Source organism: Palaemon carinicauda, chromosome 13, assembly GCF_036898095.1.
Source record: "Palaemon carinicauda isolate YSFRI2023 chromosome 13, ASM3689809v2, whole genome shotgun sequence".
Taxonomy (NCBI): Eukaryota; Metazoa; Arthropoda; class Malacostraca; order Decapoda; family Palaemonidae; genus Palaemon; species Palaemon carinicauda.
The window spans coordinates 133,477,707-133,495,814 of NC_090737.1; the positions used below are offsets into that span (position 1 = coordinate 133,477,707).

Consider the following 18,108-nt stretch of genomic DNA (forward strand, 5'->3'; position numbering starts at 1 on the left):
GACTAGAAGGCAACGTTATGAAACTGCTTGACAGTCTAGTGAGTTGGCAACAACCAAAGATGTGTGACTGAGAAGCATGCGGTAAGGTATGCAGAGCATGCTGTATGTAGAGCATGCTGTAAGGTAAGCAGAGCATGTTGCATGGCGTGCGGCTTATGCTGCATGGGATGAGGCTCATGCTGCATGGGATGAGGCTCATGCTGCATGGTATGAGACTCATGCTGCATGGGATGAGGCTCAAGCTGCAAGGGATGAGGCTTATGCCGCATGCGTTGAGGTACTTCACCTCAGGAAAGGGAAACTCGCCCTGTTGGCAACACTGCATTACTTCATGCATGCTTGCATGGGGTTTTAATATCAACATAAAATTTACATTACATTCATAACTCATGATTCATTTTTGTTTTGAAGATATTTTTGCCATATTTTTGCGATTTTGTTAAAAATATATTGCAAGAAATACATATATATTTTTTTTTTTTTAAGTAATACGAATAACCTCCATTATCATAATGTTTGTGTAGGCATACATGTATATGTTTTACAAATGCAAGTTATGAAAGTAATGAGGTGTTATTATTGTCATTTGTTATTTCATTAATGACATAATATTGTCTTCAGAGTGCCACCTAGCCACCAACAATAAATGCCCCCCCAAAAATTATATTGGCCCTGAAGTGGCCCCCCCACTTTCAGAGTCCTAGAATCGCCACTGCGCAAGAGTTGAGGTTGCTGCCTCAAGGATGGTGGAGGTTGCCGCAACGCGAGAGGTTGGTGCATAGCGCTGGTATCTGGCAACTCCCAATGCGGCAGCTCACGCGTGGAGGTAGGTTGAGGAACCTCAACTTCATACGTCTGGCAGGGTGGACTGCGCAGAGGTGGAGTTGAGGTTGCTGCCTCGAGGATGGTGGAGGTTGTCGCACCGCAAGAGGTAGCTGCCTCGAGGATGGAGGAGGTAGTCGCAACGCATTAGGCTCCTACCTCAAGGGTAGAGGAGGTTGCTGCAAAGCAAAAGGCTCCTGCCTCAAGTGTTGAGGAGGTTGCCGCGTGGCAAGAGGCTCCTGCCTCAAGGAAAGAGGAGGTTGCTGCACAGAGCTGGTATCTGGCAACTCCCAAAGCGGCAGCTCACGCATGGAGGTAGCTTGAGGAACCTCAACAACATACGTCTGGCAGGCTGGACTGCGTAGAGGTGGAGGAGCGCTCGCAGGAGGAGGTGTGTTAACCTTCTCTGCCTGAAACTCCTGCATCAACACCGCAAGCTGAGACTGCATTGTCAGCAGCAAAGACCACTAGAGTTTAAGAAAGACAACAACAAACGGAGCTACTGTCCGTTGAAACTGAGGGTCTAAAACAGCTGGTGCGGCAACAGACGGAGTTACTGTCTGTTGCGATACCACCTTGCCTCTCTGGGAGGTGTGCAGTTGTCGTACTGCAGCAAGTCCGAACTGACCCAGTGCTAATAGCACCACCTAGGAGTTGGACTTGCGCGGAAGGGACCGACTTGCACTTAAAAGCTGCAAGATTGGTCCATGGTTTCTGCGAGAAACCTCTTCCGCAGACGAGGAATAAATGGGCTCTCTCGTCTTTGTGTGGGTGGGGTGATCACGTCGGCTACGTGAGTAGGTTACACCCGAAACCACGGAGGGAAACGTCTGTTCGTCGATCAAGGCCTGCTGAACCCATAAGTCCTTCGACATTACTTCTCCCCTGGGCTTGGGAGCTTGTAAGAGGTCCCAGACTAGGCGAACAACTGGCACGAACAGACGAACCCTCGAACGCAACACTGTAAAACTTTGCGCTTATCACTTTATCACTTTTGATTTTCTGTTTGCACTTATTTCACTGAACTCGAAACTTTAAGTGGTTTGTACCTGAAACACGCAATTCTATCCTTCATTAAAAGTTAGTAATTGCGAAAACAGTATTACAATGTAACAGAAAAACATAATGAAAGATAAATAATTCAGTGGCTGGAAAAGAGATTAAACACTAGATCAAATAAACTACGTTTAAAATCTCACCGCATAAAGTCTGAGAACAAGAATAAAACTCTAGAAACGTTTACCTTCTTCCCCTAAAGAGACTAGGGAGAAGAACAAAAACGATAACAACGTTACCCGTTTGAACGAAACGTTTATCCTCCTCTCTCTCCCTCCGTCTCTATCTCTCTCTCTCTCTCTCTTGACTTAGCATCTGAGAGAAGAGCCCAATTATATATATCGTTAAAACATATTATTGTTAAAGGAAAAAAACTGAAAGGTTTCCCAAATAAAAAGTTCCTTATTAGAATAGAACCATTTAAGCTAAGAAAGAATGAACAAAACGCTAGAATCGGTTTACTCTTACTGCAACGTGACACCGTGATAGACTCTCTCTCTATCGTAACGATAGAGCGCAAGTTGAACGTTCTGAACGTCAACAACTGCAGAGACAAAACAAAACGTTAGTTCAACTTTGAAAACAGTACAAGACTATCAAAGAAATTCTTTCAAAAACATTAAAATAGCATAATATGTTAACAGGTAAAAACGAAATGACGGGCTCAAAGTTAATTAACTTCGGTACCAAGAAAAGACCGCCTACTATTAGGAAAGGTCGAATATAAACAAATATAAAAATTAATTTAAATAAGTTTATAATAAAAGGAAGTTAATCAAAGAGGCCTATAAAAGGCGGAGAGATATAAAATAATTCTATAACTTTGTTAAGCAAAATTAAGAGAGTCTATACTCTCTTCGACACCAACACTTCCGTCTAAGGGAAGGGTCGGCCATTTAAAAGTGAAAGAGAGTTCATACTCTCTTCGTACCAAAATTAAATCAAAAATTAAATCAAATTAATTCCAAAAACTTGCTAAGCTAATGATATAGCTTCCTGAATAGCGAAGGCTAAACTCTAGAGCAAATACATCACCAAATCGTGAGCAATAACTCCAGAATCAACAGCGTATCCATGTAGGTCTAGCCGGAGGCACGACAGAGGAAAAATTGAGGTGGTGTTGACAAGAAGTACTAGAGTACCTGACCACAGATGGCGCTGTTGTGTACACCCCCACCTGAATAGCGATCGCTGGCGTATCCCGACCGTAGATTTCTGTCGGGCAACAGAGTTGACAGCTACATGATTATCGGGTAAGATTAATATTGAAAATATTGGATTTAGTGGATGCAGAGAATCTTTACGTAAGATACTTAAAGAAATTGGATTTAAATACGGAAGAGTTAACGGGCGGAAATTTCTACTGGAGAGAAGTGATATTGCAAGTGCCAGGACCAAGTTCCTATGTGAAATGAAAAATATTAGGAGTACAGGAAAAAATTCTGTTATATTTCTGGAAGAAACCTGGATTAATCAGAATTATACAGTCACCAAGTGTTGGATGGATGAAAGTTCGACAGGAGCAACTGGAATAAACCCACCAAGCGGGAAAGGGAGTAGAATTATCATTTTGCATGCTGGATCTGAGCAAGGATTCGTGCCAAATGCACAGTTGGTATTCCAAGCAAAGAACGACGGTGACTATCACCACCAAATGAATCACATTGTATTCGAAAAATGGCTTCGAGAGCAGGTCATAACCAATATACCACAACAGTCCGTCATAATTATGGACAACGCATCATACCATTCAGTGCATAGTGACAAACCTCCTACCATGGCAAGGACAAAGGGAGCGATCCAAGACAGGTCAAGAAATAAAGGTGAAAATCCCCCAGAATATCTGACGAAGTGTGAATTGCTTGAAATGGTGAAAGCAGTGAAACATGGAAATGCTCCAAAATATGTCATCAACAAAATAGCTTTGGAAAAAGGTCACAGGGTGGTAAGGCTGCCACCTTATCACTGCCATTATAGTGCAATTGAACTCATTTGGGCGCAGGTTAAAGACTATGTAGCCAAAAGGAATACATTTAAAATGGCAGATCTAACATCTTTGCTGCAAGTGGCACTGTCATGCGTGACAGAAAAAATTGGAAAAATGCCATTAATCATGTTGAAGACATCATTATAAAAGACACAGAGAATGATGTTGCTGTGAATCAGTTTGTTGATTCATTTGTTATAGAAGTAACTTCATCTGATGAAGAATAGTATAAAACACATTAATGCTGAAAAACACTGGAGGATTATCGTGATTTAATTCAATGAAAACTTCTGTTTTATTTTGTTATTTAGTTTTATCCTGTGACGGTAAACAACACGTATTTTTGTAAACAATTTATTTTATGGGAAAAATCTTTATCGATTTCACTGCATACATTTGTTTTACTCCTTGTTTCTATGTTAGAGGTTTCATCCTCATATGAGAATTTACTTCCTGTTAACCAAGACAATTTTATTTTTTTACTAAAACAGCGCCTTATTTTAAAGAAAATGTCTATCAATTTTATGGTTTCATTATCCTAAAATCCAAGCAATTGTTTTAATGGAGAAAAGTATTATTTTATGAAATATTTTATGTTTAGCACATTCATCAATTCTACAACAAATATGGTAAAAGAGAGAGAGAGAGAGAGAGAGAGAGAGAGAGAGAGAGAGAGAGAGAGAGAGAGAGAGAGAGAGAGAGAGAGAGAGAGAGAGAGAGAGAGAATGACGATGCCAGGTTACAGATATCTTCAAGAACCTGACTACACATTTGATAATGTTCAAATATAAACTGATTCAATCAGAATTCAAATTATATAAAGAATAAAAGTTCAAGCTTTATGAGTAATAAAGCTCGAAAACATTTAGTACATTAAGATTCCAGTATTGTACTGAACTAGATTGATCGTAGGGTACGAAACGTTAAATTTTCATTTTCATCTGAGATGGATCTCTTCAAAGTTGTAGAAATACTGTGATATGTATTAAAGGACATTTACTTGTCTCCCGTACTTTATATGGTGATCAAACTTTCCCTAAAAAAATTTTTTTACATGAATGTTTTTAAAATAAACAAAGCAATCAACTTTATGAGCTGTTTTCAAAACACAAGGTCAACTTGATCCACAACAACCATTCACCTTTTGTGTGACTGGAAAGATCCAGATTATGGGATTAAAAAGGAAATTTTACGACCGTATTAAAGGACCCGGAATAGAAGGATGCTGGGATTAGCTTGAGTCAGATTAAAAGTCTTGAGGAAGTTTGGCAGCGCCGCAAACCTACTCGATGTTTCATGACATTCTAGACAGACTATAGTAAAGCTTTGCTGATCATGGCTATACACAGAACCTTTCACCATGTTAAGGTATCTCCACTCAGAAAGGGCTTTTCCCAAATATACAGGAACAAATGACATATTTCATAAATCATACTTTTCTTGAATTTAGTAAACAGAGTCTTCTGTGGGCCTATAGCATTCCCAGCACTTGTATCAGGAATTCTTCTGCATATTCAAAGAGCAATGACCACTATGCATGTAGTGCCAGACCTTTCTTGTTCAAAGAATCTACTACTCTTATTCCTACTGGGATACATCTCGATGTCAATACAGTACAATGTTTTTTCTTAGCCAAAAAGTGAATCTGGAAAGGTAATTGGCATATTACTGGGAATTTTTTTCCAACTTTGTTCAACATCCCACCCTGTACCTTAACCAGGCACTTATTTTAGAATGCCACAAGATTTAGAAAAACTGTCCAAAGATCTATGTACTATATTTATATAATCTTCTACAGCCTCCATAAAATATTGCCTCAAAGCAATGTAATCCATCATATTATTATTATTATCATTTTCATCAATACCTAAGCTACAACCCTAGTTGGAAAAGCAGGATGCTATAAGCCCAGGGGCCCCAACAGGGAAAACGGCCCAGTGAGGAAAGGAAACAAGGAAAAATGAAATATTTTAAGAACAGTAACAACATTAAAATAATTTTTTCCTATATCAACTATAAAAACTTTAACAAAACAAGAGGAAGAGAAATTAGATAGAATAGTGTGCCGAGTGTACCCTCAAGCATCCAAACCATCACTGGAGGCATTTGTGAATTTACAATAGATTCGTTGAGGGAATAAATAGAGAAACCCCCTGCAAATAAATTTCTTTGGTGTGGCCATCACTCAAGGTTTACCAGAATCCTTTAATAAATTATTACTAGAAAACTATCTTCCTGGCGTGTCTCCAACTTCCTCTGTTCAGCTGAAGCTGTACAGGTCTCAACCTACACCTGCTGTATGGAACATATTTCTTAAGTCTTTTTCTAGTTTATATATGGCATATCTGTTTTGATGTTGTTACTGTCTTTAGAATGATTTAGTGTTAATTTGTTCTCATCATGTTCTCATCATTTATTTACAGGTATTTCCTTATTTCCTTTCCTCACTGGGCTATTTTTCCCTGTTGGAGCCCTTGGGCTTATAGCATCTTGCTTTTCCAACTAGGGTTGTAGCTTGGCTAGTAATAATAAAAATAACAATACAAACTTTTGCTGGTAGTGTTGGAACACATTCCTACAGACACCCAAAGTTAGCGGATTATTTCCTTGGTTGGATGTGCCATCACTGAAAGCGTGTCTAATTCCATACCTAAATAAACTAGTTGTTTGACAGACAGAATCTCCCCCCTCACAATTGACACTCAATCCTAAATACTGACACATCTTAACGAAAGTCCTTCAATGACGGCAAAGTTCTACAACGGAAAATGAAAAGATCAGCTAGTTTTCTTGGCTGAATATTTGCAGGGTTTACGCGAGCTAAATATCTTAATTCCTGATCTGATTAATCCTGCCCTGCCAAGAGCCAGAGATATGAATGGTAACCTAAAAGCAAAGTACAGTTAATCGTCTTTTCAAGACTCAGGTGAGTAATACTTATTACTATTATTATTACCAGCTAGGTTCCAACTATGAAAATAGCCCAGAGTGGAAAGGAAAAAAGGAAATAAATAAACTATATGAAACATAATAAAAAATCAAAACAAAATATTTTAAGAACAGTAACAACATTAAAACAATAACATATTCCAAGAACAGTAACAACATTAAAACAGATCTTTCATATATAAACTATAAAAAGAGACTTGTGTTAGGCTGTTCAAAATAAAAATATTTGCTGCAAGTTTGAACTTTTGCAGTTCTACCGATTAAACTACCCAATTAGGAAGATCATTCCACAGCTTGGTCAAAGCTGGAATAAAACTTCTAGAATACTGTTTAGTATTGAGCCTCATGATGGAGAAGGCCTGAATTAACCAGCATACCAAGCCCTTCTGGGTGTACAAAACCATTAGGGCTTGAGCCTTAAAGTATTAGGTGGACTAAGGTTTCCAAGCCTTGGAAATTGAGAAAAGGCAAAAGTTTTAAAGGGTTAGAGAGCAAGATGAAAGGAAGTAGGAATGGAGGAGGAGTATAATAATTAAAAAGTAGGTGCAGCTAGGGATGATACAGATGATGAAAAGACCCTATTGTAATGAAGGGATGTATGTATGAAGACAGCCATGCCCCATAACTCTCTTACTTTCAACCATATCGCTAAGAATATGGCAGTTTAAGGAAGTGTCAACACCCCATTAGGTAAGTAAGGATACGGTTTGTAGGTTAGGTTGGCTGGGGAAGTTTAGGTTAGGTGGTGTTCCATGTAAGCGGGAGGTCCTGTCGTTGTTATACAAAGGCCCCATAATACCTACAGTGCACTGCATGATGTGCACTTAGAGGACTACTGGGGGACAGGGAAACATCCTGACTAAGGTAGTAAATAGTGAGTAAATATAAGACACAAAAGTGGTGTATTGAAGAGATTTTGAAGAGATACAAAATCACAGGGGAAATCAGGAAAAGAGGGGAGGAACAAAAATAGAAATTCCAGCACCCTAGGTTAGGGTAGATGGTTGTGGTTCAGTTGCATACATGAATCTTAATCATATGGTTTTTTCCCCTGCCCAAAACCTGTAATTCCAAAGTGTATGTGTGATAGCAGCCACCTATATGAATGATGATGGCTGGCTAAGAATACGCCAGTCTAAGGGGGGGTTTTAGCTCTCATTAGGTAAGTAGGTAAGGAAATGGCTTGTAGGTTAGGTTAGGTGGTGTTCTTGTGTATAGATTTTACAAAAAATAAAGTCTTACGAACGACTAACAAAATGGAAGAAAATTCCCATTTTCTATGCACACAGGAGGAACTGGCCACTTACATACAAAGCGTCCATAATTCCCACTGAGGCCCTATTCTTGTTGTTCCCATAAGGTGTCTAGTATGTCTGAAACTAATTTTTAATGGAAATTTGTGAATGATTTGTTCAAATCATTATTCAGTAAAGAAATACTATTTCAATGCCCCCAAATAACAGATTGGTCTAAAACAATTTTACAAACTTAACACCCATTTCTTAATCCTACGATATGACACTCTAGACTGGGTTCGAACCCCTGGTACAGGATACCTGAACATTTAATCAAAATGGATAAAATAAATCTAACCTGCATCAAAATCACTGGATAAGCCCATCTTTCCTTCTTACATCCAACTAAAGAAACTGCAATCACATATCAGGCAGACTTCCGGAGCTGTTTGATGTTGAGAAAAATAAATGTCACAATTACATGTAAACAGAAAGCTTCTTCCTCTTCTTCTGATTTAAGTTTGGACTCAGGGTTGAGACATTGCCTTTACAACGTCACCTCAAGTAATCGTTCGGTGTAATTTTTCTTTTATTTTCAATTTCTTTTTATTTAATTTTGTAATTTTTTACAAAAATGTAAAAAATGTAAATTTTCAATATGTTCATTTAATAAAATTCCCCACTAATTTTCTTTCTGTTACCGTCACCTGTTAGAGTTCAATTGATTCTTCTCTATATTTATGACAAAATATCAAAATCTAGATTCTTAAAAACATCACAGTTTAAACTTTCTCCTATGTGTCTGTCAATAAAGTTCTTTCTTAATATATTGATTCTTCCTCTGGAAAATATCACTGCATTAAAAGTATTTTCATATATTTGTAATGGTTTAATTCATTTAATCAATTTCATGTAATATTTCTAAGTTCACCTTCTTTTCTGAGACCTCTGTCAGTTTATCAGTATCATATTGTATAGATTTGTCTTTTTACATTATGTAATATTCTAATTTGTCTCATTAATAGGTTTAAACACGTCTTTTCCCTATCTCTCTACATAAAACATTCATAGCTTTCTGCTTTGAAGACTACTGGCATATATTTTCCTAAATATTTTATATCGATTTGTAGCTTTTTTTATTCCAATTTCTGTCAGAATTGTTATATTTTACCATACAGAAAGTATTGTGTTGCAAAACATTTGCAAAATGGTTTCACATTACCACTTTATAAGTTTTCTCTGTGTATATGTTAGGTTTAATAGATTTAGGGCTATTTTGATAATTCATATTATTTTATTTACATATTCTTCTTACTATCTAGTTTATTTCATATGAAAGTTATACGTTCCACTATTTTGACTCCTTAAATGTGCCCCAGGTTATCCTTTATATTGTCTGTCATAATATTACTTGTCTTAGGTCTAGCATTTATTGAAAAAGCAGAGACTGATTCATAAGCAAAGCAGATGAATTTAAGACTTGTAAGAAGGATTCCCTACTTTCTCTTACATTAAAGGGGAAGATAGATCTAGTATATTCAAACACACTGCTTATTTGTGCTAACCAAACTCTCTTATGACCCTTAGAGGGCATAACTCTGACACTCGCCTAAACAAAAGAATGAGCTCCTCTCTTGTTTTACTAAATATCCATTGACTTGGGCCCTAACAGCTTCCTCATCATACGAATTGGTGATTAGGTGGTGCTCATCATATGAGTTGGTGATTAGGTGGTACTCGTCATACGAGTTGGTGATCAGGTGGTGCTCGTCATACGAGGTGGTGATTAGGTGGTGCTCATCCTACGAGTTGGTGATTAGGTGGTGCCTGAAATCATCAACCTTACTCTTTCAGAATCAGGTTGAAGAAGGGGATGGGAAAGTTTTCCTTTCTTTTTAGATTGCCCCACCTTATGTGGGACAAGGGCTCTTGCATTGGCAGGCCATAAAGGAAAGCCTTCCAGCTTGGTCCTCAAGGGACTCCTGCCCACCAATTTGTTTGTCTCGCATTAAAAAGGTGAAGGTTTTTTATTGTTAGCGCAAATCACAAATCTTAATAAGAATTTGTATTCTTCCTAGCTTTACAAATCCAAGATTTCTCAAAGAAATATTCTCCTCAGAAAGGATGGCTAAATCCCTTCGCTGAAATGAGTGAGGCCTAACTTTATAAATAAGACATTTCTTAAGGAAATATCCCACTCAGAAAGAGCGACTCTCCAATAGAAATGCGCACTCAGTTCACCATCTTGTACCTTTAACTTAAATTCTTAAGGTAGCTTTGTGCTATATCTATTTACTATTTTAACATTTGTTTTTACATATTGTTCTGGGTTAACAGTTTTTTGTTGAAACATATATCGATTTATTTTTTTGATATTTCATTTTCTTGGTTCAACTGTGTTTTTCTGCTGGTGTGATATTGAGGACTTTGCACAAGTTTTTGCAGATACTGATTTTCTTCTGTGGAGAAAGACATCATCAATATTTCAGTGCAGTGGTAATTAACCTTTGGGATCACTTAACTTGTCACCAGACAAAAGAATTCAAGTGTTTTCATGGTATTTTCTAACGCCTACAATGTTGCTATACTTGAACTAATAATGTATCCATACTGTATTGGATGGCTTAGCACTTTACATATATCCACACAAAGCTACCAATGCCATATGGGTCGTCAGTCTGTTGAGATCACACCCAAAACTTGAAACGAGTTTGAGATCAGACTTTCACCGTGCTTGACCACATCAGCGACATCAATTTTATGGCCGAGGAGGCATGCCATCCAACCTTAATTATGTGTGACAGAATTAGGAGTCCACCCTTAATACTTCTCCCTTAACGCCAGCAACCAATGACAAGGAGCTAATTATCTCGAGGGTAAATTTTAACATATAATTTTTGCAGAGAATCTTATTTGGTCACTCTGTCAATGTTCTTCTGATAACATTATGCCAACTAGCTTTCCTATTTATTCTACCACTTATCAAATAATTATATAATTAATTTTTGATAGTGGCCAAAATAAGCCATCCATTCTCTACCGTCTGTAAAAATAAAACATTTCATTGTACATCTCAACAGCAGATGACTTTTTAGTTCAAGAGCTGTATTTTAACATGTTTTCACTATTGGAAACTTTGTTTGATTTCCATTTCAGAAAAGCGAGTCCAGTGGATCAGTGGCTAACGAGGAGGGTGTTAACTGTGCACAAATATGCATATATGGAAGGATATATTTGCTTGCAGACATACAATGCTCATATTCTGAGTTACTCATAAACCGAGGTACTGTACTACTGTAGTTTATTTTTTTTTTTACTGGGATACTTTTCCCATTGCAGCCACATGGTTTGTAACATTCTGCTTTTTCAACTAGGGTTGTAATTTAGCTAGTAATAATAATAATAATAATAATAACAATAATACTGTAAAAGGACATGTGACTATAAAGGATAAACAAGGTTCTGTGAGCTATGGTGACCATCTCAGTAGAACTTCCAAAATATACACTTTACCCCAGTGCCTCAGCAGTTGTCAATACATTAAGATCAGACTCAGATCTATAGGCAAAGTTTAACATGACTTGTTTACCTCTCTTGGCAACACCGGACTTGAACTTTATGAGTGATAGAGCATGCCATTCTACCTCACCCTTTAATCCATATTCAAAATCAAACTTATGCTGTTAACCAGTCTCATCCTCACAGAAAATGGAGCACGGAAAAAAGGTGAGACAATTAGCTAAGTTAGTTGAGAGAAAATACTCAGAACCAAATTACAATTTGGTCCTAAGTACTGTAGTTGCTCTCTAATGTACCAAGGCCACAGCAGTGTCAGGAGTATTGAAGGTAAATCGCCATCGAATCAAACTGCACTGTAATTGTTTAGTGTCTACTTTCCTCTTGGTAAGGATTGAAGAGACTTTACCTACGGCAAGCAGATCTTCTAGGAGAAGGACACTCCAAAATCAAACCATTGATCTCTAGTCTTGGGTAGTGCCATAGCCTCTGTACCATTGTCTTCCACTGCCTAGGGGTAGAGTTCTCTTGCTTGAGGGTAAACTTGGTTACACTATTCGATCTTATTTATCTTCTTGTTTTTCTTAGTTTTTATAGTTTATACATGAAAGATCTAATTTAATGTAACTGTTCTTAAAATATCCAATTTTGATTATTCATTACTTCTCTTGTAGTTTATATACTTCCTCGTTTTCTTTCCTCACTGAGCTATTTTTCCCTGTTGGAGCCCTTGGGCTCAAAGCATTCTGCTTTTCCAACTATGGTTGTAGCTTAGCTTGTAATAATAATAATAATAATAATAATAATAATAATAATAACTGTGCTGCAGTCTTTTCCAATGTGATAGAAATAAAACTCCAGATACAAATAACATAATATAATGAGTAGAAATACTTAAAATGGGTGTAACTATTACATATTAAAATATACTGTGTAATCAAACACAATGACATTTAGACAACAAAACTGACTATTATTTTCACTAGATAAGATGGATAATTTAATCGCATATGGTAAGATAACTGTCTTCTCTTGGAGCATAAACAGCATAAAAACATAGTAAAACTTGACATTTAATTTCATCCATTATTACAAAGGCAAAATTGATGATGAAAAGTTAATCCTTTTCAAGATACACTGATAACTATGAAAGAATCAGCTCCAATAAACTACAAATTGTCTTCTAATCTCAAATAATAACTGCAAAATTCAACATCTAAACAATCTTCTGTCAAGGACTTTTCAAACTATCACCACTGATCATCAGTTCCAGTTCACATATAATTGAGTAAAATCATATTACTATACTTTCAATGATTTCTCTGTGAGAAAAGCAACCTTATTTCATTCAAGCAGGCAGAAATGGTGGCTAGACATATGCCTCAACACATGAGAAGTAATTGTCGTAAAAATAAAAATTATGAAATCATACAATGGAAAAGATTTGTGACGATAAAGCATAGTAAAAAATAATGAGTATTATTGTTATATTCCTTTTCCAAAAGAAATCTATTAATTATATTATTAAAGCTAATTAGATTCTATAAATGTACTGTATTGGCAGCCTGCAAGAGGTTGCAATTCTGAATACAGTATACTCCTCATCCCCCCCTTAATACATTAAGTATACATTCATAATTTAGTTTTGCCATTATGAAAATAAAAAAAAAAACTTGAACTTGTTCAACCACGATGATAATTAATCAAGGCAGGGCAATAAAATGTAAGGTACAAAAATAGGAACTCTACAGGAAAATACAATGTACAAAACTAATTAATATACTACACAATCAGCATTCCACTATGTGACCTTCTATGCTTCATGCAATATTAAATTACACTTTGTGAAAAGTAAAAACAGTCCCTTAAAGTATTAGTATGGTAAAATGGCATTGGGAAAAGTGGACATAGACAAATAAATTTGTATACATTCTGTTCAAGGTTACCAACTGCATTTTCACAAGGGTCATTTCTGACAACCAGACTAGTTACTAAATAAAAAAAAATTATGTCTAAAGTCTAATGGAAAATATTTCCACAACATTTATTTTCCTAAATCAATGCAATTCAAAACTGAAACAGCTTAAAACTAATAAATTTACAATAGTAGAGATTCATATTTCCTACAGCAAAAAAAGGAAAAATCAAATAAAATATTTAGTATCGGTTATATCTTGCAATGCTCTTTGAAAGAACCTAATTTACCAGATAAATCTTCGACAGGTTTGGGGATTACAAAATACCCCATACTTGAAAAAACAAAGATCTACAGCTATAATTGGTTATCTAAAGTACAGTACAGTAGTATAGATGGCATGCAGACTGGACAGCGTCGAACAAAACTCTCTATACTTTCAAGACTAGTCTAAGGATTCTTCAATACGAAATGTTTATCTACTCTTGGCAATGCAGTCCCAGAAAAGTATTTTTGTATGTTTTTAATATGTTTAACATAGCATAATGAAGTAGAGTTCATGTACAGATATATAATAATTGCACAACTTTAGATAAGGTAATGTTCCATAAGTTTTTACTCCACTTTCATTAATATCTAAATATAAACTTTCTATTCAAAATGTCATCTATGTTTTCAAGACAGATCTTCCTTAGGTGGGATGTAGCAGGAAATAAGTTACTGTATTACCTTGGTGCTTGTGCTTGAATTCCAATCTGGTCATTGTTTTCATCAATGCCCTAGCATACTTACTAGGCAAAATCACCATAGCACGAAGATTATTGCTCATACAAATCAATTTGACGAGATTACAGTGTCACACGTCTGGACTTTCACACAGCTCATCCAAAACATGTTTTTGAATGCGAGCTGAACACTGGAGCAAGGTAAAATTGAAGTATGAGGAGAATGAATGGAAAGTGATAGGAATAAAGCAATACAGTTGGGGGTTTACTGGATGTTGCAAAGAAATTCCAGTGCCACTTACGGTGTGGTATGTAGGACGGTAACCCCATATAGAGAGCATGAGGGTTAAACATCATGCATTTCAAAGAGAAATAAAAAGACATCAAATTTACTACTTGTAAACAATTCCACGCTACTTCTACATATAACTATTGTTACGTATGGTTTAAAACCATTTAAGTGCAAAATACATTTCTTAAAACTAAATCAATACCTAAAGTAATATTAACAATAAATAATCTAACCAACACATTTAAACTTTCAATTCTCATACAGATGGCCCAAAAGATTTCCTCTTAATAAATTAGTTACATATCCATGAATCTTAACAAATTAAAATTCCTACTTTTATAGAGCTCTAGCAGGCAGAAGGGTTTGCTTTTGATAGTAAATCATATGTTACCTAATAAACCACAATTCATTAAAAACAATAATGGATGAATATTCTACAAAATTTCCTCCATTAACCAATTTATAAAACAATATTTACTGTTGGGTAAAGTCTTAACATAATACTATCAACTAACTGTTCATCTACATGCTCTAAACATATCAACTAGTTCACGTGATCCAGAAACTGTATGAATGTTTTTAGCAATAAAAATATTTCAAATTTTGCATTGCAGATATCACCAACAACTGTGAAAAGCAAAACTTTTGATATTGAGGACAGATTATCACTACTGTAAGAAACTGAAGAAATTGTAGACAGTGTTACCACTAAGATTTCAGTGTTATTTTATAATTCACATCAATAATGCAAAGCAGGAGAGATAGAGTACTGGCCAAAATGCTATGTTCAATAGCTATTAACTTAAAAACTGTTAGCCCTAATTAGGATTAAGGATAATGTAAACTTATGACTTGTGACCCTGAAAACTGCTTTTCTGTAGCAAGTCACTTTCCTGTACAGTATCTTTACTGCATTTTGTATGGTTATCAGTTCATGGTGAAGATACCAGCAGTTCATGACTTTCCGATTGATAAAATCACAATTTCAACATAAGTTTTTGACAAACATTACTTGTATCTTTCAAATTGTGCTGAAAACCAATAAGAGGAAGAAATCTAAACTTTTTCCAGGTGATATGAAATCGTGTTATACATCCAACATTTCACTTTGGGATTATTGATGACACTGTATACATCATGCTTCTGGTGTATACATAATGCTTCTGGAACATCGCCAAATAACCTTTATAATAAAACTCCTCTAATAAAGCAATTTAAATACGGCACTAAAGTATAAATAAAAAAAACTGAAAAACAAAATGAACAATTATGAAAATGCCATTACAGTGCTGTAAAAAAAAAGATGAGTACAATATTTTTGATTTGTAAGATCTCTCCACTGATATGACCTCTCGGTGTTAACATATTTTTCATCATCAAATCGTGTATAGCTCCCTTAAAAGTAAAGGCTTTCAACTTCCATTACGATATCAATGCATTAACTGCAAAAGAATTCTTTAGAAGTTGCTCTTTTATATCTTAAAAGATTTATAACTAAAAACTTTCCCCCTTAGAGAGAAGTAATGATAATTTTATGACAACAAAAATCTGATCAAGCCTTATTTTGCTTCATGTTTATGTATAAATTACAGTGATTTGAATTTATGGTGGAAAAGAGTGCATATACATTATCGTAAGTCTAAAAACTATCAGATGTATTCCAAATAAGGAAAGTGTTCAATTACACATACCCACATTAGGAAGTTATGTTTTGAAAAGCAACCTATAAAGAAAAACTGATAGTTACAATGTGTGCACAAATTACTATAAATATCCGTAAACAGATAACATTAATTAAAAAGGTAAAAATACAATTATCATAATCTAAATAACAAAGAAAAAATGAGATACTGTAATTGGTACCATCGTTAATGAGGAATAATGTACAATACATTTTAACTACAGTATTAAAAATCATAATGAAACAAATGGAAATAAATCATGGAATTAAAAAAATGAATGAGAACCATTGTGCTATAAGATTTACCAAGGTAGGTATTCACTCTTTGAATACTTAAATCCACAGAAAATATGAGGTACCCACCCACTACCTGTCAGAGACAAAGTAAGGGGCACACACTGTAACTTCTCTGGTTGTTATTCCAATTTTTTTTTTCACACAGCAGCTTACCGGACTAGGCTTAGGTAAGAATATGGCTTGAATCTATGCACGCATCTTTTAAATCTGAATGATATTTTAATGATATGAGGTCATAATAAAAAAATTAGATTATATAAAGAAGAATATCAACTTAAAACTCAATTTCTAAATCATAAAATCTCTCAGAATGAATCATTTATAAAAGACGACTAGTGTCCATCCTTAAACAGCACAAAATAGGTCATAAAATGTCCTTGCAAAGATAATTCAATACAGCATTTCATCTGATTGCTTTATTGGACTAAACTGTATTCTTTTCCGAATTAAACTTTAACAAAACTTTTGACTACTAGCAACAGGCAGTACTGTACTGTATATTTAAATTCACATGGATATGTTCAAAACCAAAGAAGATACCTGGAGTACTTATTAGGATAATTGTACACACTGCTAATAAAAATAAAAAAAATCTAGAGAAAACGACATTCTCTCAAATTTGTCAGTCATTTGTCTTTGCATTTACTTAAAATTCATTGAGACTACTAATAATCATCAATTACAAAATTTTCTTTTTTATTTGATGGTTACTAAAGTACCAGGTATGAAAAACCTGAGATTTCAAATTATGGCAAACAAATCTTACATTTTTCTTTCAAGACATGATTATCATTCCAATACTGTTATTCTGCCAGCAAACATGAATGGTAAATCAACTACATCATCACAAAAATCTTACAGTTTTGGCATAAGGGTAGAGGACAGCATTTTGCCATTTTAATGCAAGGCTTCAATTGATAGAAAGGATCAAGACATAGAAATACTTTATGATTGTTTCATTTTCTTTCAACAAAAGAATGAAGATACTCAGAAGAAACAGTGTACATGGAACAAGCAATAAAGACATACGGTACTTCTTAAGAACCAATGCACGATGGACTATTTTGTTTGGAAATAAAGACTGAAAATGTAAATTGATTAGTACGGACAAATCGTCATTCACAGCCCCATTCAGAGGGCTGGTTATCATGTAGGAGTTTGGGTACCATTAGCATCCCCAATTGTCACTCATGACTACTACTGATTGGTCACTGGAATAGGCAGACATTTCTCACTTAGACTCTAAGAGCCTGAAAACTAGTACATCTTTCAAGATATCTAATTTGCAATGGAAAATCTGTATTCTAGAATAAGGTCCAAACAACAATGCTACAATCTTAAATATGTTTTACATAAACAGTTTGCAACCGAGATAAACAGTATTTTACATGTATACCACACACGACGGAGACCTTGTCACTCTGTAATGTAAAACACGTGTCACTCATTTGCTATGTTTTGCTGAATACAAAACCTTTATAAAAAAAGTATGATTCCTTCCCATATCCTCTTTAAGTATACTTCTAAAACTAGATTTGCATAATATTGAGCTTCACTATTCCCATCAAGATAAATAAAATTCAATAAATATCATGTTACTGTTCTAAAGTTATAAAACTCCTCAAGTTTCCTT

The 18,108-nt window shown here is 35.3% G+C and overlaps 1 protein-coding gene across 1 annotated transcript in view; it reads right to left on the minus strand.

Annotated features, from left to right (window-relative positions):
* LOC137652463 (DET1 homolog) overlaps positions 1-8,581 on the minus strand; it is a 110,284-nt gene extending 101,703 nt beyond the window's left edge. The window contains exon 1 of the mRNA XM_068385848.1: positions 8,408-8,581. Coding sequence (XP_068241949.1) covers positions 8,408-8,435 — 28 coding nt within the window. The 5' untranslated portion in view covers positions 8,436-8,581. The remainder of the gene's footprint in view (positions 1-8,407) is intronic.
* Positions 8,582-18,108: the final 9,527 nt, after the last annotated feature.